The sequence below is a fragment of the Haliotis asinina genome, chromosome 7 (assembly GCF_037392515.1).
Source record: "Haliotis asinina isolate JCU_RB_2024 chromosome 7, JCU_Hal_asi_v2, whole genome shotgun sequence".
NCBI classification, from domain to species: Eukaryota; Metazoa; Mollusca; class Gastropoda; order Lepetellida; family Haliotidae; genus Haliotis; species Haliotis asinina.
This window is the reverse complement of record NC_090286.1, coordinates 2715834-2740121: the sequence shown is the minus strand read 5'-3', so window position 1 is coordinate 2740121 and position 24288 is coordinate 2715834. Positions and strand designations below refer to the sequence as shown.

General features: G+C 43.4%; 1 protein-coding gene across 1 annotated transcript; it reads right to left on the bottom strand.

Moving 5' to 3' along the window:
* Positions 1 to 2289: 2289 nt before the first annotated feature.
* Positions 2290 to 23782, bottom strand: LOC137290925 (glutaryl-CoA dehydrogenase, mitochondrial-like). Its single transcript, XM_067822137.1, has 11 exons — positions 23553 to 23782; positions 21889 to 21927; positions 21417 to 21551; positions 20053 to 20176; positions 19486 to 19595; positions 18801 to 18930; positions 17979 to 18201; positions 17099 to 17202; positions 16309 to 16434; positions 9221 to 9381; positions 2290 to 4293 (listed from the first exon to the last, which is right to left on the bottom strand). The coding sequence occupies exons 1-11, from the start codon at positions 23650 to 23652 to the stop codon at positions 4223 to 4225; spliced, it is 1323 nt and encodes a 440-aa protein (XP_067678238.1). The 5' UTR covers positions 23653 to 23782; the 3' UTR covers positions 2290 to 4222.
* Between the last annotated feature and the right edge of the window lie 506 nt (positions 23783 to 24288).

Below are 24288 nucleotides of genomic sequence, written 5' to 3'. Positions count from 1 at the left end.
TCAACCGTCAGTTGTTCAGGTGTGGATCGCATTCTGAGGTAATTTGGCTATTTTATTTACTTATTGTTCATGCGATATCATATTTGGACATATCTAGTAGTTGTACAAGTGTTTGCTATTCTTAAACGCATAGTACTGTGTATTTGATGTTCTTATTGGTGTAAATGGTCCAATAAACACTCAGAATCCATTATAATGTAATATTAATAACATGATTGATATAAGGCAAGGTGTGTTATAAACAGATGAACACAAGTATAGCTTTGTAACCATGAATGAATGAATGGATGAATGAATGAATGAATGAATGAGATCTTATTCTTGTATTGTTTTATATCTTGCTCAGGTACAGCCAAATTTGTATGTTTGAATACTGTATCATTGCTGAGTATTCTTTGTATATATTAGCATGTCTGTACATATTAGTATTATTATTTCCTCTACAGACAATCGTTTGATAGAGACAACAGCGTCGCCAGGTGTGAAATAAACCTAGGCCCACACACCTGGTAGGTTTATCCATTGTTTATAAACCAGTATGATGTAACTCAAATGGAAGACATTTTGTAGAAAGTAATTGGTTACTGAAGCAACTATTTTATAACGTTACAGCATATACATGAATAATATGTGTATATCTGTCTAAATAGCAAGTGTATATTGCTGCATCTATTTTATTGTACACCTGATTGTTTCAGGGTTATTGTTTTCACCTGTATTCACCACAAATAAACCGTTGGCCATTGAGGAACAACAAAAGCAGTTTCTGTTGTCTGTGCGTGACTGACGCAGCCCTGCTACATATATAGTTGTGGCATTTAATTGACGCGCTAACCTTGTCTTTTTTAGTTTTTTCTCCAATTTACTGTTGCCGTTAGTTTTGATTTGAAGTGAACGTTTCGCATGTCACGTTTGCTTGTTATGCATTGTATATCGGTATGTCGTTACCCTGGAAAGTCGGATCATGGCAAAGAAACTTTCGGAGTTTTACAGCTCATTCGTATCGTATCCAGACATGTCCATGACGTCTGACCGGGTGTTATATCCAAAATGGATGTGAGAAATGTACGTTGTGAATTTACAGATTTGAAAATGTAGGATACAAGAAACGATTTCTTAAGTTTGTCTTAATTTTCTGTTTCTGGTGAAGAGAGAAACAATGTATGTCCCAGAATTCGTAATTTCAGAACTGCTGAAGAGACAGTGAGGTTGGTTGCATTCCACGGATATATAAATAACAATGGAACTGTATAGCGCCGAGACCCTCGAAGGTAGCGGGGTAGAATAGGCCTTCTGCAACCCATGCTTGCCATATACGACGACTATGCTTGTCGTTAGAGGTGACTTACGGGATCGGGTGGTCAGGCTCGCTGACTTGGTTGACACATGTCACCGGCCAATTGCGCAGATCGATGCTCATGTTGGTCACTGGATTGTCTGGTCCAGACTTGATTATTTGAAGACCGCAGCCATATAGCTGGAATATTGTTGAGTACGGCGTAAAACTAAACTCACCCACTCACTGTATAGCGCCGAGTTTCAACAGGCGCTGCCCAACGGTGCTGATAATTATTACCCCGGATAGTCTGAACTTCCCGTGAGTTACGTATCCCACCGGATACCCATTTTCTGCTGAACAGAGGCAATTTTGAACATACTCACTTGCCTATAGTGAGACCACGTATGTCGCACGTGCAGCCTTCTTGGACAAGACTGAAGTCCTAAAAACTCTCAGGTGTCAAGAAGCCAGTCACTGACATTTCAGGACTGTCCCGCCCTGGCCCTGTGACTGCGACGTGAGCTCAACACCATCCCCCGACAGTGACCACATAATGGATAATATCTGGTCTCTGACATGTGTGAATGTGTTGCAAAATAGTGTTTGAAACAAAAATTATTTGACAATTCTTGTATTTTATGTGCGTAATATTCCACTCTAATTTTTTTTATAGTTAATGAAATATTGAATTAAATTTTTGACCTTTACTATGTTTAACTAGACTAGACACATGAGTGTCTTTTCAGGAACTTGTATTACATCAGAAGAGCTACTGACAAATCAGATACAAATACGTAACACATTTACATAAAATCATCAACTTCACATTTGTTTAAAAGAGATATGGTACCTGGAATATAAGCTGTACAGACTCTCTTAGTTTTCACAATTGGAACTTTGTAGCAGCAGCCTGTGGAGGAGTGTATTCCCAATTTAAGTTGTGAGTTGGGTCAGATACTAGTATACCTCCCGTGTAAATTAGACATTCAATGACAAGATGACACTTCAAGAATGTTTATACATGACTTTGCTTTTTATTTACAATATATGTACACTTGGGTATTCATATTGCAGAATACATTCATGGATATCCAGTGATCAACAAGCAAAATGCATCCACACTGAAAACAAAACATTTATTACAAACTTGCTGTTTATTTATATTATATTAATTTCAACGACTGATAGCAGACCCTATATAATGGCATCATCAGCACTACTGTATTGAGGCTGTATATCCCACATACCATGAGTATTTAAACTAGTGGTGGTCCAATTAATTGAAATATTCCAAGAATGGCCTACGTGACTAAAAGACCAAGCATTCGATCATGTTTCCTCAGAATCGACACAAACAATTTTTGAACACTTGTTTACACTAACAACATTTCTCACAAGGTTGGTTTTGTTTGTTACATTTCATAAGCATTACACCCTGTACCTTGTCATGATTGAATTTGTCTCAAAGACTCCAGGAAATTTATTTTATCAACATACCAGTCATTTTTTAAGATTTGAAAATTGTTATGTATTTTGTGCAATTTTCAAAAACAAAGCCCCAAAATAACTATATACATAACCAGGAGAATTTGATAAATGACACTACCAATACAATTATTTATGATGATTGATTGGTTGTAAAGAGCCTATCATCAGTTGTGAGATTTTAACCAATACCCAATACTTAATTTAAACTGCTGCAATTTTGTCTGAAACTGGTTATCAGCTGTATAACTAAACTACCAACATTGACTTCAACGATCATCCAACCTGATGAAAAATGTCTGTCACGAGCAGGAATCGAATCTGCAGCTATCTGACTACAGCTGAAACCCAGGGTACCAACCATTTGATATGAACAGAAAACCCCTGACATATTTGGGTGTTAAAGTGCAGGTGCGAATCAGTCAGATCACAGTCCTTCTCATAACAATATAGTATCTTCATTATTGCAGGCTAATCAAGACCACATCACTCTGAAATATAAATGCATCTTCTCTCAAAGGCCACCATGTTCGATGTAAATTGTATTTAATGATGTGTGAATACAAGCCTAATCCAGGTATGTGAAGTCTAATGCCAGCATGCATGGAATAACTAGTGGAAAATATCAAGAGCAGTTTTGTACATCTGAACAGAAGTCAACCCCAATTTGTATTAGATCTGGAGTTATCTGCCCTTTCTCTCCTTGTTGCTTTTGATTAGAAGGTTTCTTGAGGTCTTGATGTGAGAGGGTGTCTCTCACCTACTTGTGTGTGTATGTGTATAGTGTTATGCTGCTATTAGCAATATTATAGCATTATCATGGTGGGGGACACCAGAAATGGGCTTCACATATTGTACCCATGTAGGGAATCGAATTCGCGTCTTCAGTGAGATGAGCGAACTCTATAACCAATAGGCTACCCCTTCTCACCTACTTACCCTGTACAGTCTGGATTCCTGCCTATATGGAAACACCAAATACCATCCACCTCCCAACACCAGTCTGATGTCAAGAAAAGTAATAAATCTCTTCAAAGACATTCAGTACTGAAACTATTCTGATCATTCCTGAGTGCGTTTGATACAATCATTGAACACAGTTAATTACTGCCACTTGCCTCCTATTGGAACCACAATGTTGAATTTTAAATCGTAAAAATTAAAATTGTGTATTTCGATCTTTTTGATTGTTCATTGATCTTGCATGGATATCTCATGATTCAACAATTTGTTTCTGAGTGTTCTGATGTCTGGAATAATATCTGTTTCAGTTTCGAAATAACAGAAAATGAGCTTTTAACAACAGCAAGCAATCCCCTGGTGAATGACCAGAAACCTGTGATACTTAATGCCTGATGCTTTCCTTGACAGAAAACAGCTGTGACGTTTCAGTGCAGCAGTTCTTGACACGTGACTAATACTCTGGGTTTGCCTGACTAGAGTTTCACAGAGTCTCCATTAATCAGAAGTAAATGCCTGGAGTCCTGTGATGGCTCGGCCAAGGATCAGTGCATGGATGTCATGTGTCCCTGAAAAGAAGAAATGGCATGCGAGTTGACTGAGAGAGTGAGTCATATTTTACAATGTAGTACTCTTGTAGTGGTACGGGTACTGGGGGTACATCAACAACCCACCATTATCTGTGATTTTCACCTTGTTGACAAACCTACTGGCAAACAAGGATAGGCAGAACACAGACCTGACAATTGACCAGTACCAAAATGTACGAGTGTCGTCCACTGACGCTTGCCATTGTGAGTGCAATGGGTGGAGCATGTGAGTCTTATGAGGTGTGTGCAGCTATGCGTGGAATCATTCACTGCACATGCATGCACAGGCCTACATCTTCTCTCCGTTTCATAAACCAGATGGGTTTGCTCATCGCCGAGAACCACCTAATTCTTGTAAACATGTTTTCTGTGCCCATCCAACTCATCCATGTTTGCCAGTAAAAATATAATCAATGTGTCTTGTGTGTGTGTGTGTTGGCTGACTTAATGAAATAGAAACATATGTTTTACATATGCAATCAAATACAAATATGTACTTTTCTGAATAAAATTGATATTTTATACTTATCCTGACTCATGCTAATTGCTTATCTCCTCTTCCCTGGCGAAGGTAGTGGAACACCTGAAATCCCTGAAGTTCCTTTCTAAAAAGAAGTGGATGTAAAATACACTCACCCATGTGTAGCCTCCCTTTTCCCACGCCTAGGTCATGTGACCGGCCATGCTTGTTACTATCTCCTTGTATATCGCCCAACACGCGAATATAGTAATTCAGCGTGCCTGTGTGGGAAGGCTGGGAGGACTTTTGTCATGAGTCAGGATAAGTATAAAATATCAATTTTTTTCAGAAAAAGACATATTTTTCCTTATCCTGAATCATGCTAATTGCTTACCGAATCCGATGGAAATGGCGGTGGGTCAGGCCACGCTGGATCTGCTGGCTTTCAAAATTGCGTCCAATAATTTCCCCCCCTCAAAAAACGGGAACTTGTAATGGCGATAATATGGTCCTTCTAATATTCATTGTAGATTCTAGGGGGATCACATCCATCAAACTTATCTTCAGCTGAAGGTTTCGCTGAATTGAATGTGTGACATCGAAAGTAACTAGGATCCTGCTAGTTTCTGATGCAACTTATTGTCAAGATATTGTAATCAAAACTAGTTCCGCCCCTACTTCATGCACAAGTATCTGCATTACAAGTATAGGGTCCCAATCACTCATGCTAGTCTGTTTAAGACGTGTGCATTGACTTTCCACCATTATACTCTGCAGAGCGTCTGGCTTCCACAAGTCATGTGATAAAATGGGTGAGTGAACTCAGCGCCTTCGTAGAACTGTTAGTTTCTGAGCAATGACTAGAGGCGCAAACTGATGAATGCCAGAGACATCCTCCATGGTTATGCCTCATAGGTAGTGGTTGGCAAACATCGTGTTTGACTTATAAAAAGCAGCCATCCATTATAGTTGATAGCGAGCAATTCTCATGTAGCGCTAGTGTAGAGGCCAATGCTCTGACTTCATGTGGGTTGGAGGCTCGCGGAGGTTCCAGTCCTGCTGCTTTATTGGCTCTCAATATAACAGCTCTGATCCACACTGAGATAGTGTTGCATTATACTTCCGTAAGTGTCTCAGTAGATATAGGGATAAACAGGCACTTGAAATGTTGCCTTCTAGACTTAGAATGTGTGATGTTTATCTTCATTGCTCTGACTGGACATAATGATAAATCTTGAGTGTCATGGGGTCCAGGGATTGAAGATAGTGCCGATATGTGGAATTGTCAATCCGGTTGACCTGGCAGTTGATTTCTCGCAAGAAAATCCCATCACAGACCCAGATGAGCTGTCTGATGATGACTTGCATCAAAACTCATGCAGTTGAAGTCTAGAGCACGAATTTCTGACATTCTTGCAGCTGTAGCCAAGGCAAGTAAAAAACAGCGTCTTCTGAGTTAGCAGTTCAAGTGAGGTCCAATCAAGCGGTTCGTACGCATCACTTGTGAGATGTTGGAGTATGATGTCTGGAGCTCTAAATCTACGTTGTTGATCCTCCAACTTGAAGCAGCATAACAAAGCAGGCAGCTGGGTTATTTTAGTCAGCTTGGTCCCCGTTTCCATGGTAATGTCTGAGCTGAGAGCTGCCAATTATGTAGATAATGTATAGCCTATCGGACCTCTGGAATATCGTAGGTGACATAAATATTCTGCTATCTGCGAATATGTTGTCTTCACCGCTGTGGAGCCTTTCTTCTTGGTGTATGTCTCAAACCGCTTCCACTTGTCATCATAAAGGGTGCAAGTGAATTTCCGTAAAGCTAAGGTAACTGCTTTCACTGCGCATCGAATTGACTTGCTGCCATGTTGACACCAGCTGATCGTTTGACGTCAATGCACTGCACGTTACTAAAGGCTTGTCAATGCATGCTTTTCTCACTTTGCGGGAGCGGGAGTACACGACTTTCATACTCCCACTCGAGGATCGTGATGGATGTACATGGTATTTTATCAGAGTCACATGGACCAATAAAAACTTGACATTCTTACATGAGGCTAGCTAAAGGTTGTTGTTGAACCTTGTTGCAAAAAAGTTTATTTGCGGTGATCCGAATGTCTGGCTGACTAGTTGCAACACCTCTCGATGCAGCATCCACTCTGTTGGTGATGGACAAAGAGGACGAGATAAGGCGTCTGCCATGATGTTGCAGACTCTTGGTACGTGACATGCTTTTATTTGGAGATTCAGACTGTTGACCATGTCGAAGAGTTGAAACGTCAGGTGTAGCAGATGTTGGCAATCTCATTGACCCTTGCTTGTTTATGTAGGAAGCCATTGGTAAGTTGTCTGTGTGGATCATCAGTAGCTTGTCTCTCAGTGTTGTCGACCAGTGATGGATAACATGCATCACCACTTTCATCTCCAACTGGTTGACAGAAAGAACAATCTTTCTTCTTTCAGATTCCTGCTGCAACCTTGTTGTTTAGATGGGCACCCCATCCTTCGAGAGACGTGTCTACAAAGAGATGGTTATTGAATGCCGACTGTAACTCATAAGTTTCTGTACAGGCCTTCGACTCGGGAGTCCACCAAAGCGGGTATTATCTCAGATGCCCAGCATTGTAAACTGGTCAAGACTTGAAACCGTGACTCAGGAATCGCTGTCATAGATGTAGCTTTAGGCGCCTTCATCTGGTCATGTTCTGAGCTGACGTGAGCAGACCAAGTAGATATCGTCACTGTCATAGTGGTAATGGAGAGAGTAGAACATGTTCTAACACTGGCTTGACCTTTGACCCACGGAACCTCTGGGACAGCGATATATTTCAACGTAGTGATGAATCCAATCCCAAGGAATTCAGATTCACAAGTCATCCGAGCTGAGTTAATAGCCTGATAGTGAAGTCTACCTGTAGACAGAGTTGACTTCTCTCACGATGAGCTTGTATGCCGTGAAGATACGTCATACTTCGTTTTCCGATCCTCAACCCTGCTCATTATGAGTGAGTTGACATGCGAAGGGAGTCTGTTTACAGCTGGCTGCCTGTCTGAACAAAAACTGTCACTCATTGCTGCAGATCTCCTGATAGGCAACGCTGGATCTGCTGATAGATGACCTCTGTGCCGTCTGAAGAATCAAATAACGCTGTAGACTGCTAATCTAGTGTGTAATCAACATCTTTCCATCGTTGCAAGTGTGAAAGTTTAACGTAGACAACTTCCTGACACTGGGACAATAACATCACATTCTGTGCAGGGCGTTGTCTCTCAGGCACCTATCACATTGAAGATGTGATGTCACCAGCAGGGCGTTGTCTCTCTGGGACCAATCAGGTTGTAGACGTGACATCACCGGTGTAGCAGTCAACTGATCATCGTGAAATCTTGTACAAATTGTGATACCCTTTCTAGCACTCAGCCTTGTCCATAACCCTGCTGTTTGGTGAGCACGTGTCTAGATGAGTAAAGCGCGCGGAAAAACTTCCGCCGCTTGAAGCTGATGTAGACAGACTGTCTTCAAGGTAGATGTGTCGGAATTCTTTCCCTGAAAATAGTACCGTCATCTCTTGTGATCGAAGGTGTAGTTTGCAGTGGTATCTTGTAGTCGTCTCGAAGAATCTTCGTCGTTGAGAATTCCCCAATTGAGATGTCCACCCACTTGAGAGGGTTGTATGGGAACAGCTGAAGGTAGAAGACTCCAGTTGTTCAGACCCTAATCTTCAATGTTTACCTCCTCTCTCTGGACTCTGGAGAACTTGGATTTGTTAGTGTAACGCTGACTTGACTGAGGCTGATTAAGATGACTAAGTCTATCTTGCCTGACAATCCTGAGCGGTGACGATGCAGTTGTGGCCGATCTAGGAGCAACTGTCTACGTAGTTGAAGATTATAGATATGTCATTCCTGTAGGGGTACAAACTCATCCCCACAGAACTTCTTCGTTGAAGAATGTTGATTCTGCGACGATTTCGTCTTCGATGACGATGGTGATCTAGGTTTCTTAGGCTGCGATGTTCCCGTTCCTGATGAAGTACTCTTCTGTGGTCTAGGGGACGACTTGCAGGACCCAAGGTATAACCCTGGGGACACGCCTGACTGGTAACTGGAATGAACTTCAGCAGTAAATCAAAAATGGTTACTGAAGCTAAATCATCCGATTAGGCATGACTAATGAAAGTCGACTTGCTTGTCCCTCGTACAAAGAACAAGTTTATGCAATATGTCCACTTCTTTTAAGAAGGGAACTTCAAGGCATTTCAGGTGTTCCACTACCTTCGCCAAGGAAGAGGAGATAAGCAATTAGTATGAGTCAGGATAAGGAAAAATTACATTTTAGGTATTAAATAAAGTGCAGGTTATGTAATGTTGAGTTTGAAGTGTCCAAGATATAGGTTACAGTAGGGATAATTATTGCCCCACATCCTACTGCCACATATGTCTAATCACCTTCGTATGTGTTAACGGACTCGAGATTCATGACGTGTCTGATGACATGGTACTCGTCAGAGATGCCATTTCCACCTAACATGTCCCGAGAGTTCCGCGCTATCTCCAGTGCTTTGCCACAGGAGTTCCTCTTGATCAAGGAAATCATCTCCGGAGTAGCTCTGGAACAAGATACCCGAAAAGTTCTTAGTAAGGAGTGAATGAGGTTTTACACCATTTTCAGAAATTCGAACAAACCTGTAGAGGTTGCAGATTCTTTGAATAGAGTCCTCCTTGGGGTACTTATAAGCATTTAAATGTTCTTTAAATTCTCGCGACAGTTGTAACTATATTTTTTCAATAAAATATATACAAAAAAAAACATCGGTTTTGTCTTGTGAGACCACCCCTACCGGGCCCCTGGCCCTGTGACAGCCAAGAGCAGGTAACTCTTCAGACTATAGCCTCCAGCAAAACACTTCCGTTCTGTAAGCAATACAGACAGAATGTGGGGAGGTGGGTGGCCTTACCCCAAGGAGGACTCTATTCAAAGAATCTGCAACCTATACAGGTTTGTTCGATTCTTTTTCATAGAGATCCTCCTTGGGGTACTTATAAGCATAAGACAGACTCCAAAAGACTGATCTTAGGGAGAGGCATTCTGTCTGCTCATGAACCTGACATAAGATGATAACCTTTATTACGTTTAACTGAAAGTAACAAGGAATCAAACTTACCTGGTCACGTGACCTTCTATGCCTTGCGGCAGGGGTGCGGACCAGGGCCAGGCTATTACACGGTCTAACTCTACATTTCTATGAGAAAGTCGTAGGGTGCTTATAAAAAATGTCCCCCCCCCCCTTTTTTTTTTTTACGAAAAATGGGAGTCGAGACAGGCGACCGATATATCAGGGTCCATTCTCGTGCACTGGCCAAGGTGCTAGGGAAGACCTGAAACAGTCTAGACCGGTAAAGCAAAAAATACCACCACCATAATAGAGCCCACCACCGGGATAAAAGATGGAAAGTATACAGTAAGACACCACCAGCAGTCTACTTGTTGCAGCCACAATGTCAAATGATCGTTCGTCAAATGATCGTTCGTCAAATGCAAGGGTAGCTCAATCGGCTAGGGCACTCGTGCCCTGCCCACTGGTGAGAACTGACTGGCCAAACCAAGCACGCTCGCTTGACAGTCTGTCTAACTGGTAATGACGGATGAACGGGCTCGGTCAGCTCCAAATAGCCATGGAGCAGATCTCCTCAATGGGCAAGGCAGACGCATATGCCTTAGAAGTCGCCACAGCCCTAACCGAATGAGCTTTCAAACCCTCAGGGGGCGTACAACCTTTCGAGGTGTATCCCATACAAATGGCAGAGACAAGCCACCTAGATATGGTCTGCTTGTTCGCCGGAAGGCCAGCCTTGCCGCCACCATAACAGCAGAACAATTGATCATTCTTCCGAATGTCTTTTGTTTGTTTGATATAAGCCTTAAGGGTCTTACGGACATCTAAGACGAGAGCACGTCGCAGAGAGGTACCGGGCGGCAAAGGCTGCGTGAAAGCGGGAAGCTCAATAGGCGCCGTAACATGAAAGGTGCTATCTCTCTTAGGACGGTAAGTATCTGGCAAATGAATGCTCACTCTGTCTTTGTGAAACACCGTTAATTCAGGGTTGGCAGACATAGCGTGTATGTCGCCTACCCGCCTGCCAGAGGTTACCGCCACAAGAAAAGCAGTCTTCCATGTCAACAGCTGGAGGGAAAGAGCCGACAGGTTGTGAAAAAGAGGACCGGACATCCAATCAAGAACGACTGGCAAGTCCCACGGGGGACTAATCCGCCGGACAGACGGAGGGATTCTGTCCACGCCTGCAAGAAAGCGCTGAACTAGAGGGTGCTGCCCCAATAATACACCATCGACAGGAATGTGGAAGGCAGAGATTGCCGTGGAGTAACCTCTAACTGTAGAAGCGGCCAGACCGGCTTCCAGTTTAGATTGCAGAAACTCCAACACAGATACTAGATCTGCAGAAAAGGGATCGAGAATCCCCCTGTCGACACACCAGCGCGCATAACAGGCCCATCTATCCTCGTTCGTCGAATCCCTCCGCGAAGCCAGAATTGTGTCTGCAACTGGTGCAGGAATTCCTCTCGCATGGAGGCGACTCCGGACAGCGGCCAAGCCACCCACTGAATCCTGGGATTGGGGTGTGGTGCTCCGTTCTGGGATAGTAAGTCCGGTTGAAAGGGTAATAGTACAGGAGGCTGAGCCAGAAACCTGAGAATTACCAGAAACCAGCTTTGAGCTGACCAAGGCAGTGCTAGAAGCACAAGTAGCCGAGCCGGTTGTGTGGTCAGCTGCGAGAGGACTCGTGAGATCAGAGGCACTGGCGGGAATGCCCAAAGTACTCTGTCTGTCCAATCGAGCAGAAAGGCGTCATTGGCTATCGCTCTCGGATCCGGTATCCTTGAGCAAAACACAGGAATCTGGTTCGTCGCCCCAGAGGCAAACAGATCTACCTGGAACGACCCGAACAACTGGGAAATAATCCCGAATATCCCCCGATGCAGCATCCACTCGTGTGGGGCTAGTATACGTCTCGACAGCGCATCTGCGCGGACGTTGTCTATGCCCGGGAGATAAACAGGGAGTACCCGAATGTCGAACTGGTCGCACCAAATCAGAAACTGCCACGCCTCCTGAAGGAGGGACGGAGACACTGTGCCGCCTTGCTTCAGGATATACGTCATAGCGGTCTGGTTGTCCATCTCTAGGCGAACCACTTGACCCCGCACTGACTCCACGAAGCTCTCGAACACCCGGCGGACTGCTCTCAATTCCAACACATTGATGTGTAGGGTAACTTCGTCCTCGGCCCAACGACCCGAGACCGATAGTTCGCCCAGGACGCCCCCCAGCCTGTGAGGGAGGTGTCCGTCTGAATCGAGAGGGAAGGTGTGTGTCTCTAAGGGGATCCCCCTGGACAGATTTCCGACTTCCGTCCACCACCGCAGGTGAGGAATCAACCAAGCGGGAGTCTCGAGAATAGTCTCGTAGCTCTCCAAATGGGACCACAACTGGGCTAATGCCTGTTGAATGGGTCGCATCCTAAACCTTGCACGCCAGACCACGTCCACTGTAGCCGCCATAGTGCCCAGCAAATGAAGCCAAGTTCTTGCTGTGGCTCTGGGGAACTCGAGAAACTGAAATACAGTTCTCTGAACTTTGACGATGCGGTCTGGGGCTAGGGAAACAATCCCCTGAGCCGTATTGAACCGTGCCCCCAAGAACACCAGATCCTGCGTAGGGGTCAGGTCTGATTTCTTGAGATTGATGATCCAGCCGAGCTTCAACAGGATGTCCATCACTTGTTGTGTGGCATCGTGTGATAACAGGAGCCCGAGGGCCCTCAAAAGCCAATCGTCCAGGTACGGATGACAACCTGGCCTGTGACCTGGCCAGCTGAGCCGGAATCAACATAAGTTTGGTGAACACCCTCGGCGCCGTGGAGATGCCGAAGGGTAGAACCCGAAACTGATAACACTTCTCGTCGAACGAAAACCGAAGGTATTTCTTGAACTCGGAGTGTATCGGAACATGGAGGTAAGTGTCCTTGAGATCGATTGACGTGAGCCAATCCCCTGTCTCTATGGAAGAGATCACTGACCGCAGTGTCTCCATCCTGAAGGACGGAACCTCTATGAACTTGTTCAGCCCTTTGAGATTCAAGATCAGTCTGAACCCTCCGTCCTTCTTGGTCACAAGGAAGTACGTGGATTAGAACCCGTCTTCTTGTTGACCTTCCGGAACCATCTCGATGGCAGCCTTGTCCAGTAACGACTGGACCTCGGCACGGAGGACCTCTGCTCTTTCCCGGGAGAACGGCACCGGCGTGTGCCGAATCCCTGAGAAGCGTGGAGGGTCTCGCTTCCACTGTGGCGTATGGCCATCCCTGACTGTGGACAGGACCCAGGGATTTGAAGTAGCTGCCTGCCATTCCGAAAGGAATAGTGACAGCCTGCCGCCTACAGGGACTTCTGGCGCAAGGCAATGTACCCCCACCGTCGGCAGTTCTCCGCCTGCTTGTGTGTGGGACACCAAAGGCTCCGGGCAAATGTTTAACGGGAAGCCGTGGCCGGCTTCCCTTTGCCCCGAAAAGGCTGCTGTTGCTGCGACTGCTGCAACGCAGGCCCCTTGCCTTTGCCTTTCGCCCTCTTGCTACGTTTGTGCTGCAGCGGAGCAGTCCACTTAGCACTTTCCTTCGCCAGCGCCGAAGGGTAAGCTGAAGCAAGAGTGGGAGGCCGTTGGCGAGACGAGGAGGGTTGCTCTAACAAGGGCTTAGAGTCCTTGAAAGTGCTAACAGCCTCCGCGGCCTCCCGCACAACCTGTAATGCCCCAGGGAAGAGGGAAGATCCCAACCTGTAGGGCAGAGCCAGGAGTGCCTATTGGGTAGCGGGAGAGTACCTGGCTACGGATAGCCATAGCCGACGCAACCCCATGACGGCCCCCATCATCTGGCTAGCACAGCACCTGATGCTGTCCCTCGCCAGATGAGAGTGCACATCCTTAAGCTGCCGACCCAACATTGCCGACGGAGAGTCGTCAGCAGTGCTCCCATGATCCAACAGCTGCCCCTGCAAAGCAGAGAGGTAAGCTGAATGGACCACTACTCTCAGCTGCTGGGCCGCACACCTATATTGCTCCTCAAAGGAACGATAGGCGGACCTTAGCACTGGAGAGGCCGTGGAGAAGGGCGGCAGCCGCCGGCCCTGCCTGGCCGAGGCCAAGGAAGAGGAGGAGGACCCCCCCAGGGTGACCGAGGCGTACACACACTTGTCCACCACCGGCGGTTCGAATAGCGAATCCTCATCCAGTTGATACCGGCGGCTAATCTCCGGGAGATCAAAGCGTGACCAGGTACCCGAAAGGAGCGGATTCACTACCTCCCCGACCAGCGATGGGAGCAGGCGCAACCTCGCCTCGGCGACCTTAGTAGGCGCGAACGCCTGAGAAACCTGAGGTAAGACCTCGGCAATTTTCTCTCTAACCTGTCTGAGGGACCAACCCGAATGAGTACGTGACCTCCGACTCACACTCCTCCCCAATCCCCTCCTCCTCGATATCCATCTCCTCACGCTCCTCAGACAGGGAACCTTCACCGCAAAGCAATACTGTCGAGGGCGCTGCCGAGACGGAACTCAAAGGAGCAGAGAGACTAAGAAGGGCCGAGCCGCTAGGTTCGCCCCTGCCAGAGCCCGAAGTAGGTCGCCTGGGCAACTGGGGCAAGCCCCCCACTGGAAGGTGACCCGAGAGCCCAGGAAATGGATAGGATGTCGATGCCCCCAGCGGCTGGGCAGCACTAGGCTGCCTGCCCACCGTGGCACTAGGCGCGCTGACCGCGGTCAAGCCGCCGACACTGGGCGTCGTTGCCCCACTTGCCCCACGGGACAAGCTGGGGTCGACTGCCCTAGGCACATCCGCCTGAACGCCCGAAGCGCAGGACGGCTGCCCAGAGGGAGGAGTGTTCTCCGAGCCTAAGCCCGGGCCGCGGCCTCCCTCAACTGAACCACCATGGCCGCTCAATGAAGATCGGGTGTCCAGTTCCTTTCGGAAACCAGACAGCGCCGAATCTATCATTGATTGTACCGAAGACATCTGTTGCTGAAACAAGGCATTAATTGAATCAACAGAGATTAATGGTGCTTGCGAAGTAGGGGTAGGTGCTGAGGATACAACGGCAGAAGAAGGGGAAGGGTCCCTAGACACCCTGGCCTACTTAACCGACCCCTCAGAAGAAGAAGCTGCGCCTTTCTTTTTGTGGGAGTGCTTAGATGGAGGGTCCTGAGCCCAGATATCCCCCCCCCCGCCTTCAGTAGGTTGGAATAGAACAAGAAGTCCGCGTGTCTAGACTTTCTGGTCTAAGGGGTAAACCCCGCGCACACATCACAAGACTGATCGTCGTGATGACATTCCACTAGGCATCTTAGACATACATCATGCAGGTCTTTAGCCAGAATGGAGGATTTGCATGTTGAGAAGGATTTAAACTGCAAGGCAACAAATAACCTCCTAGTGTTGCATAATAAACAACAATAAAACAAGACACGCATGGGCGCAAAGCTAAAACTAAAACTACGTACATAGTTAAGGTAAATGCTAAGTGCCACAACACCATAGTTTACGACATATTTTTATAAAAATAGTAGTAAATATGGAGATAACATGAATAAAGTACATAAAAGCAGAGCTAACACAAGCTTACTTTTTTTAAAAAAGACCGTCATAAAACTAAAAAGTTTTGGCGGGAAAAAAGGTTTGCCTTCTACCATTATGCTAACCACGTGGCTACCAACAGGGACGGCAAAAGTTACAACAGTTTGACAAGTAAACTGTAAGAAATGATTCCTAATGCGCCCATGCGTCTAATAAAGAAACCATACATACAGTTTGAGCCTCTGAGGTACTCATCTTAGTACTTGTCTTTGTCTTTGGTAAGCAAGAATCTCTGTGAACGCTGAAGCATGTCTGCATAGGCTGGCGACAGAAAAGGAAGTGTTTTGCTGGAGGCTATAGTCTGAAGAGTTACCTGCTCTTGGCTGTCACGGGGCCAGGGGCCCTGTAGGGGTGGTCTCACAAGACAAAAACAATGTTTTTTGTTTTGTAAATATTTTATTGAAAAATTATAGTTACAACTGTCGCGAGAATTTAAAGAACATTTAAATGCTTATAAGTACCCCAAGGAGGATCTCTATGAAAAAGAATTTCCAGCAGTAGCATAAGTGGGGACACCAGAAATTGGCTTCACATATTGTACCCATGAGGGTAGTCGAACCCAGAGTGACGAGCTTTATCTATATAAAGGCAATTCCAAAGAAACTCTCTTGCCTAATGTGAGGCAACATGTATCCAAGAAACTCTCAGGAGTCAAGATGCCATGGTCACCCATCCAAGCAGCATCCAGCATTACATAACTTCAACTTGTGACTTGAGCTCTATGCACAGGAAAACACACCACCACCATATGACATAAAATAGGTACCCTTCACAGATCATTTAAATGAATCATAGTTATCATAGGAAACAGATGTGTTGTGACATGATTACCTCCCTTGATCCTTCAGTCGCCCAACTTGGAGACATGACTGAAGGCCGATGGAAATTTCTGTCAACATGTCTGCCATTTTCTTCTGAGGTAGTTGGTTCTTGGCCAGGGGTTTGCCAAACTGCTTCCTGAAATGTACCAAGCTAGGCTTGTGTTTGGGGTACAGTTTGGTTTGATACCAGGTGTGTTTCATTTACAAAATAGTTGAATTTGTAAAACAGCCATCTCAGTGTCAAAACAAAATTCCCAAGGTATACATGACACCAAAAGACATCGGTAACAGGACCATGCAAATCTGATATGAGATACTGAGTTTAGTTTTACGCTACATTTACCAATATTCAAGCAGTTTTACAGGAAGGGACACCAGAAATGGGCTTCACACATTGTGAACAAAGTGGGGAATTGAACCTGGGTCTTCAACGTGACAAGCAAACACTTTAACCACATGGCCAACCCCAAATCTGATAAAGGGCATGAGGATATATGTATTATTTTACACGGTTTCAGTCAACTTCAAGTGATAACTTGGCACTGGATGATAGGTTTCATACACAGCTCCAGCTAGAACCCTCGGCCATCAACGTAACAAACAAACGCTTTAACCACATCTAAGCCCACCTCCATTCATATCAATACCCTACAGACTATGGCAGATAGTTGGACATGTTCTCATTGTAACACAAGTTAAAGTTGGAATTACACTTTCTCTGGAGAGCACAGATTCTAGTAACGTTTTTGTTGTGTATTCATGTTCTCAATGACTCAAGCGTAACAAGGTTCCTCACCCACCTGTCGAGCGTATACTGTCTGGCTGTCTCCAAGCAAAACTCTGCAGCTCCTAGACTTCCCCATGCAATTCCAAACCTTGCATTGTTCAGGCAGCCAAAAGGACCCTAAACACACAAAACCATCTTTGTTTGTAATGAGGCATAATTATGAGGCATAATTATTCAATAAGTGTTATAATTATTTTAAGATAATGTACCAATAAACTGAGCCACCAGTGCTCACTTCCTCCGGGTAATTGTACTATAGATAACACAGGATTGATGTCAGTTTCTTACAATAATGAATGGCAAATAGAAAATTGTTATCATTGTACAGCACTAGGGACACTTAGGAACATTTGTTCTTTTGGTAATCACTACTGTAAAACAGGTCACAAATTTAAGAAAGACTATGTTAAACACAAGACATCATTTAACTATTTACAATATCTGAGTGATGCAACACCTCTCTCTTTCTCTCTGTTTTGTGCGTGCAATGGGTGTGTCTCTTCTGTTAGTCAGGCCCTGTGCTGGAGCCATCTAAGTGATACACCATGACACTGTGTACTGACTATGAGCGCAGCAGTCCTTGATTTATCCCCTTGATGCAAAACACCACATTTTACATGTTTTGGTGTGACATGCTAGAGGCAGACATTCTCTCCACTAGAGCATAGAGGGAGCCGTGAGTGAGTGAGTGAGTGAGTTTAGTTTTACACCACTTCATGTAATATTCCAGCAATATCATGGCAGGGGACTCCACATACGGGCTTCACATGCCATACTCATGTGGGCAATCAAATCTGGACCTTTGGCGTGATGAGCAAAGGCTTTAACCATTAGGCTACCCCTAAGCCCCACCGAGACAAGTAACAGTTAGTCTAGGCCTAGTGGGATCCTACCCCAAGTCCGCTAGCTGCAGGAAGCAGGTTTTCCTCTGGTACTTCCACGTCCTCCATCACTATCTGTCCAGTGATACTGGCTCGCAGAGAGAACTTGCCCTCAATCTTAGGGGTAGATAACCCTTTCATTTCCCTCTCCAAGATGAATCCTCGAATCCTGTTGTTGTCGACATCACTCTTTGCCCAGATGATGAACACATCAGCAATTGGGGAGTTAGTGATCCTGTAGTACATGTAGGGAAATCATATGACACAGGCAAATGGAAATATTTTCCTCTTTATGTTATTACAGTAAAATGAAACAGTCAAATAACTTCAATAGATAACATTCAAATGCCCACAGTATGCTTTCCTGTGGAAAGGGATTATGACCTATTTAGCAAAATCCAGCCATATCATTTGAATTATTGGACTGTCCTCACTGATTGTGCCCATATCAAGAATCGAACTTTGGCCTTTGTTACATAAGTCATGGCTTTAATCAGGCATATAGATAAATATTGAGAATGACGTTTAATGGTTAACTATCTCCAGTGCTAAGATCAGCAGTCAGAAAACAGATTCACTCCTAAGCTGAGGTTATATTCCGAAACATGACAAGTCTCTGGAATTCCGAACATGAGAACACTGATTCTACAACTCTCATTTACAAGGATTACAATGCCAAAGAATTTACTGACTCCCTACAATATCCTTTCTTTCTTTTGTTCAGTTGAACAATTATTTCCAAAAGAAGAGTTGACAAAAACACAACATGTCCAGGTTAACTACAGTTGACAGCTGGACACTAAGGCCAGTGATATTGACAAACTGGTGACCTACCATGACTTGGAGCCATTCAACACAAATGTCTTCTTGGAGGAGTTGTATTTAGCATTGGTCTCCATTGAAGACGGATCACTCCCATGATTGGGTTCCGTCAGACCAAAGGCACCAATCAGCTCTCCTCTGGCTGAAGAGCAAAACACATAGATCCGACTTTGCCAAACACACTTTACACTCATAGGCCATAAGCAGTGATACATGATCAGAGTGAGCAAAGACACACCACTGTTTTTCATGCTGAACGCAGCAATATCCAGGATAATTCACGAGTGATAGTAAATATTTGAGTCTTTGTCACACAAACAAGGAACTGACAGATACAAGTGTAACTGTCATCCAGGTCAATGACCTGCACAGTCCGCACATGATGACCACTGACCAGCGGACACATCAAGACATGAATGATGTATGTCTTGGGTCTGCATTTGGTTATCTTTACTGGGCACAATGTAATCACACTTGAAATATGTGCAGAGAAATGTTAGATGGGGGTAGTGATGCTCGTCATATCCATCACAACAATCACTACGTGTTAATGGATCATTGCACACTCACTTACATTCTCAACTCCATGGAGATATGAACTTTTGCTCACATGTGCTGCTCTGTTATTTTGAAGACTTGTTCCAGTTGATCACGATACAGAAAAAGTTACAATGTACATACTGAGAGAAGTCGGTACCTAGTTTAGGAATGTATTTTTGCCTCTGTTCCTCGGTGCCGTATGCATAGATAGGCCACATCACCAGACTGGACTGGACGCTCATGGCCGACCGGTAACTGCTGTCCACCCTGTGACAACACAAATGACATTGTACCAGCAGTGAACATGGAGACATAGATCACGTCTTTGTTATTTCAGTGATAAAAATATACCCAAGCATTATATTGAAAGAAAAAAGAGCTTGAAAGAAGCAAATCCGATCCGATTTAGTCACCTCTAATGTGCAGTAACAAGGTACTGATGGTCCATTCTAAAAAGAGTGAGTGAAATTAGTTTTACGCTGCAGATATGGTGGCGGTCTGTAAATAATCAAGTCCGGACCTGATAATCTAATGATCAGCAGCATGAGCACTGACCTACACAACTGGGAACTGATGACATGCATCAACAGTGTCAGCAAGCCTGATCACCTGATCCTATTTGTCCCCTCTTGTGACAAGCGTGGGTTGCTGAAGACTCCTGATCTTGACAGGTCACCATGGCAAGAAAGAGTTAGAACCAAAGTATCACACACAATGTACCCACCTCTCTAGTTCCCTGGCCAGGAGTCCATAGCCTACTGAGGAGAGTCCGGCACAGCCGTAGCCTTGTATGGTAGGGCCCAGCACCCCCAGCTCACCCATCTCACGCATGATGGCGGGGTCAAACACTGCATGATGGAAGTACAAAGGATTCACGTGACTATTGAGGGGAAACAGTGATGACGACAGTTTAATGCAACGTCCTACTGGAATAGTTGTTTTCTCATTTGTCTCATTTGAAGTCATTTCCCAAATGAATATATACTTAATATAGCACCCAAACATCCTGTACTTTGCATGGAGAATTTGGTCTAATTTTTCATTGGAAGTTAGTTAGTAAACTATGTGTGAATATCAATACATTGATAGTTTTCGTTTCTGTCATTGATTAATTGCTATCAGAGCCTCAACAATTGCACTCCATTGATAGATCAATCATTCGTTACAGCCCTAGGTTTCACCATACACAAGATTTATCAGCAAAAATCCAATAGGATAAGGTTTATTCTAGACAATAGGGGATAAAACTGAAACATCAGCAGTATCAAGAATCAAGAATTCATCACATTGAAATCGATTAGTTTGGTTTGATAAATCATTCTGGATCACACAAACAAGTGATTAATGTTCCAATTAACACCAAATACTGTCATAGTTCTCTACAGTGTCACATAAGCAACCAGATAATTGGTTCTCAAATGAGCAGGCTTGTGACAAACATTACTGGGGATGTGTTCTAATTGGAATCCTGAAAGGGTCCTCGTCAAGATATTAAAAACACTGATGCAGACATCTGTCATTCAGAACCTCAGAATTAAATGCATAGGACATACGGTTGATAAACGCTAAAAGAGTTCCTGTGTGTTTCCATGGTTACTGACTGTATGAGATGTTGTTACTCAGACTCAAACACAACTAACAGTGACACCAGCATTCGAAATACCTGCATGCCTGCCCGACTGCTGGGACAGGTTATTTTCAACATGGAGCATCAGATTCACAAATTCACCTGCCCAGCGATGGAGTTAACATTTAGACATGTATATGAAAACATTCATCATATGTCAGGATAATAAATCATTATTAATTCACTCACAAATCTTAATTCTTTTCCTGCATTGGTATAAATTTTTTTCAATATTTTACAAGTTTTAATTCAATTATATTTAGTACATTAGCATTTTCTGTGGACAGGTAAGTGTTGGTCAGCACTGGAAAGTTTCACATCTAACCAGTCTATGGTCTGGCTTAATATTTGGGGAGTTTCATACCGTTCTAGCACCACTGATGAAATTGCCTGAGTGTTAATGCCCTGTACAGTTAAAATGCAGTCAGTGGCAAGGATGTAAGACTCTAGGTTTGTCATACCTTCATTCCTGTTAGCAAGAAGAATTCTTGGCATAAGCTTTTCCTGGCAATAGGATCGGAACTGATCACGGACAATTATTTCCTCCTCAGTCAAAAGGCTGTTAAGGTTGAGAGCATCACGCCAGTCAAATGCAGCTGAATGTGAGAACATAAAGACTTAATCAAAAACTAGTAAATTCAACAGAATATGTCACCCATAACAATGTTGAAAACTTGAACTATTTATCATATACCTCACGAGTTATCCTTCCCTGTGATGAATTCTTACGGGATGAATGTAATATTACACCGGGGAAGGACTCCCTTTTACTGTGTAAAAAGAGAGGGGTACAGGAGGAACTCTTTGTGGAAACTTTGTTCCAGGTTGTTTCCACTCAAGGGTCGAAAGATAAGCTTGGATAAGTTGGAAATGTTATTGAAGATACTTATCAGAGATGTTGATGTCAATCAATGAATTAAAAACTGTGATTACCTTTGCTTTTGCTTGATTTGTCGTCGTTGTGAAGTTGCTCTGCCAGTGTCAAGGTCTTTCAAAAGTTTAAACATGCTGATCTGAATCACCTCTATAATCAATCATTACACGAATATTATTCTCTAATGTACGTGTATGCAATTAACAGCATTTGCTGGATGTACATTTAACTAAAGTGAATGCAACCATTGCAGTAAAGAATTTATTCTGTTACTGTAAAGAATGTGCATGTTACGGTAGGGAAAAAACAGCAGTTCACAGAGGATTTTGGTATAAAATATGCATATGTCTTAATATATTCTTAGGTGTAAGCCTGTGTAAACTCACACTTATTGGTTCAATATATTGATATTTATATAATGTGATAAACAGACTGTTCAAGCGCCTTTTTTTGTCTTTCCTGTAACAGGCATATCTTTCGCGTAACAACAATAGTTTTTTTTATTTTTTCAAAGTTTAAAATAGTGACATTGATTTAAAAATACTGGATCAAGAAGTATGAATGTTTTCATTACCATTAATGTAACAAAATGTTTTCTTGGGTGAGGTTTTGTTGAATTGTGATGTAATTAAAATTGAATAATATTTCAAATGCCTTTACGTTGATGTTTGTTGAATTATGCTTTTGCTCATGTGACCATATATGTAAAACTTAGGACAGAGCTTTCTATTTCTAGAACCAGTGTAAGACAATTTCAGAGAAAATTGATCTGGTGTTTTATAAATGCCGCTTTAAAGAGTATATCATTGTGGCTAGTGTTGTTGTAGAGAGAATGACAGCAATGCTACTGGGTTTCTTAACGCATCCCTGTAAAAACTGCAAATGGTCATCAGCTGTAATTCTGGTTGATAAGATTCATATAAGAATTGTATAAGAATCTTACAAGTTTTTATCTAATTTGCATACAAAATTCTTATAAGAATCTTTCATATGGGGTGGTAGTGATTTTTGTTTTCCAAATGCCATCATTGTTTTTCATGACAAAAATCTATCTATACACATGGATAATGATAAAATTTAATTGAATACACCTGCTGTTTCAAATGCATACTTCTCAACCTGAAACTGTGACAATTGGTGCATTCTCATACTTTAAGCAATGAAGCAACAGATGTTTTAAGAACACTCATTTGGACATATTCACTACATCTTTCAGACCAACATATTCACAACATCTTTTAGACCACATATAGACCACCCACAAAAGTATTTTTGAAGCATTGTGTTCTGTCAGGAAATACTGGCTGAAAAGTTCATTATAAATTTCAGTCTTTTCCAAATAAATACATTTATGAGTTTTGGGTCTTTGTACTACTGATAAGATAAACAAATAAAAAGTGTAAATTATCACAGGTGTTAGTCATGATCTCTTACACGTTATGAGAGCATATCTGTGACAGTTGTGCAATCAGTGACCTTGAACGATATCTCCAGCCAATCAGGTGCCAGTACCAAGCACACACCTCCATGGCCCAAACTTGAGAAGTGAAGAGAATATCGTGATTAACGCAATTCAGGATTTTTTTTACAAAAATAATCGCACAAAAATAATTCAAATGTGTTACTAGATATTACTGAGATATAAACTTTGTTTGCTGTTTAAACGTTTGTAACTTCAACAAAACAGTTCACAAATTTTCCATTCTTAAAACAAAATGGATACTTTCTGCTGCTGCCGCTGTTCCTTGAAATCGTCTCGATCCAGTCCTGGCTAGACATTTAGACAGCGTCTGGGCACACATATATGACTTGTTCAAAGACATGATGTCCAAGCGTCCTCAGCCAAATGATGTTTACGAAACTGCAGAGAAGTCACATCCGGTATAAATGTCAAGTCAAAACTTCTTACACATGGATCCAATATGGTGTGTGCTGTGAGCGAGGCCTACATTCAGTGTTAGGAGTTCCACGCGCACCAGTCCAAGCTCCTCGCAGCCATAACTTCCAAGCTCAGCCACAGGGTAATTTTACAACACCGAAGCTAACGCCATTTCATCAATGAATCCGTCAATGTCGCGGTATTTCCATCCTGGTTCAGGATGGAATTTCATGGTGGACGCTCTTCATCCAACGAACCCTTCTCCGATTTTATTTTAAAAACCCAATACAATAAAACAAACGAAAAACACAAAACAAAACACTCTGAGACAAATGTTTAGAAAAAGAATTTATCATATTAAGTTATCTACAGATATAACAAGAACGTTTTTAGATGTCTATATGAATTATGTTAAAATACATTAGTATGGTATGTTTGAAGAGCACATGCTATCATGAAATGGAATTGGAGGTACCTACAAATCAATTTTCGATTTTGTGATATCGGCCAAAGTGCGAAATAAGTCATCATTGTCAAAATAGGTCAGTTTAACAGAGCTCCAGATAAAATTAACTCAGAT

Bases quoted from the DNA above. Each gene is read 5' to 3' on its own strand.
- LOC137290925 (XM_067822137.1), bottom strand. From the start codon at position 23,652: ATGTCTTTGAACAAGTCATATATGTGTGCCCAGACGCTGTCTAAATGT. The intron at 18,931-19,485 runs GTACCGACTTCT...TTTGCTCTTCAG, and splicing joins AAAATACATTCCTAAACTAG to CCAGAGGAGAGCTGATTGGT. The intron at 4,294-9,220 runs GTGATTAGACAT...TCTTCTTTTCAG, and splicing joins GTCCGTTAACACATACGAAG to GGACACATGACATCCATGCA.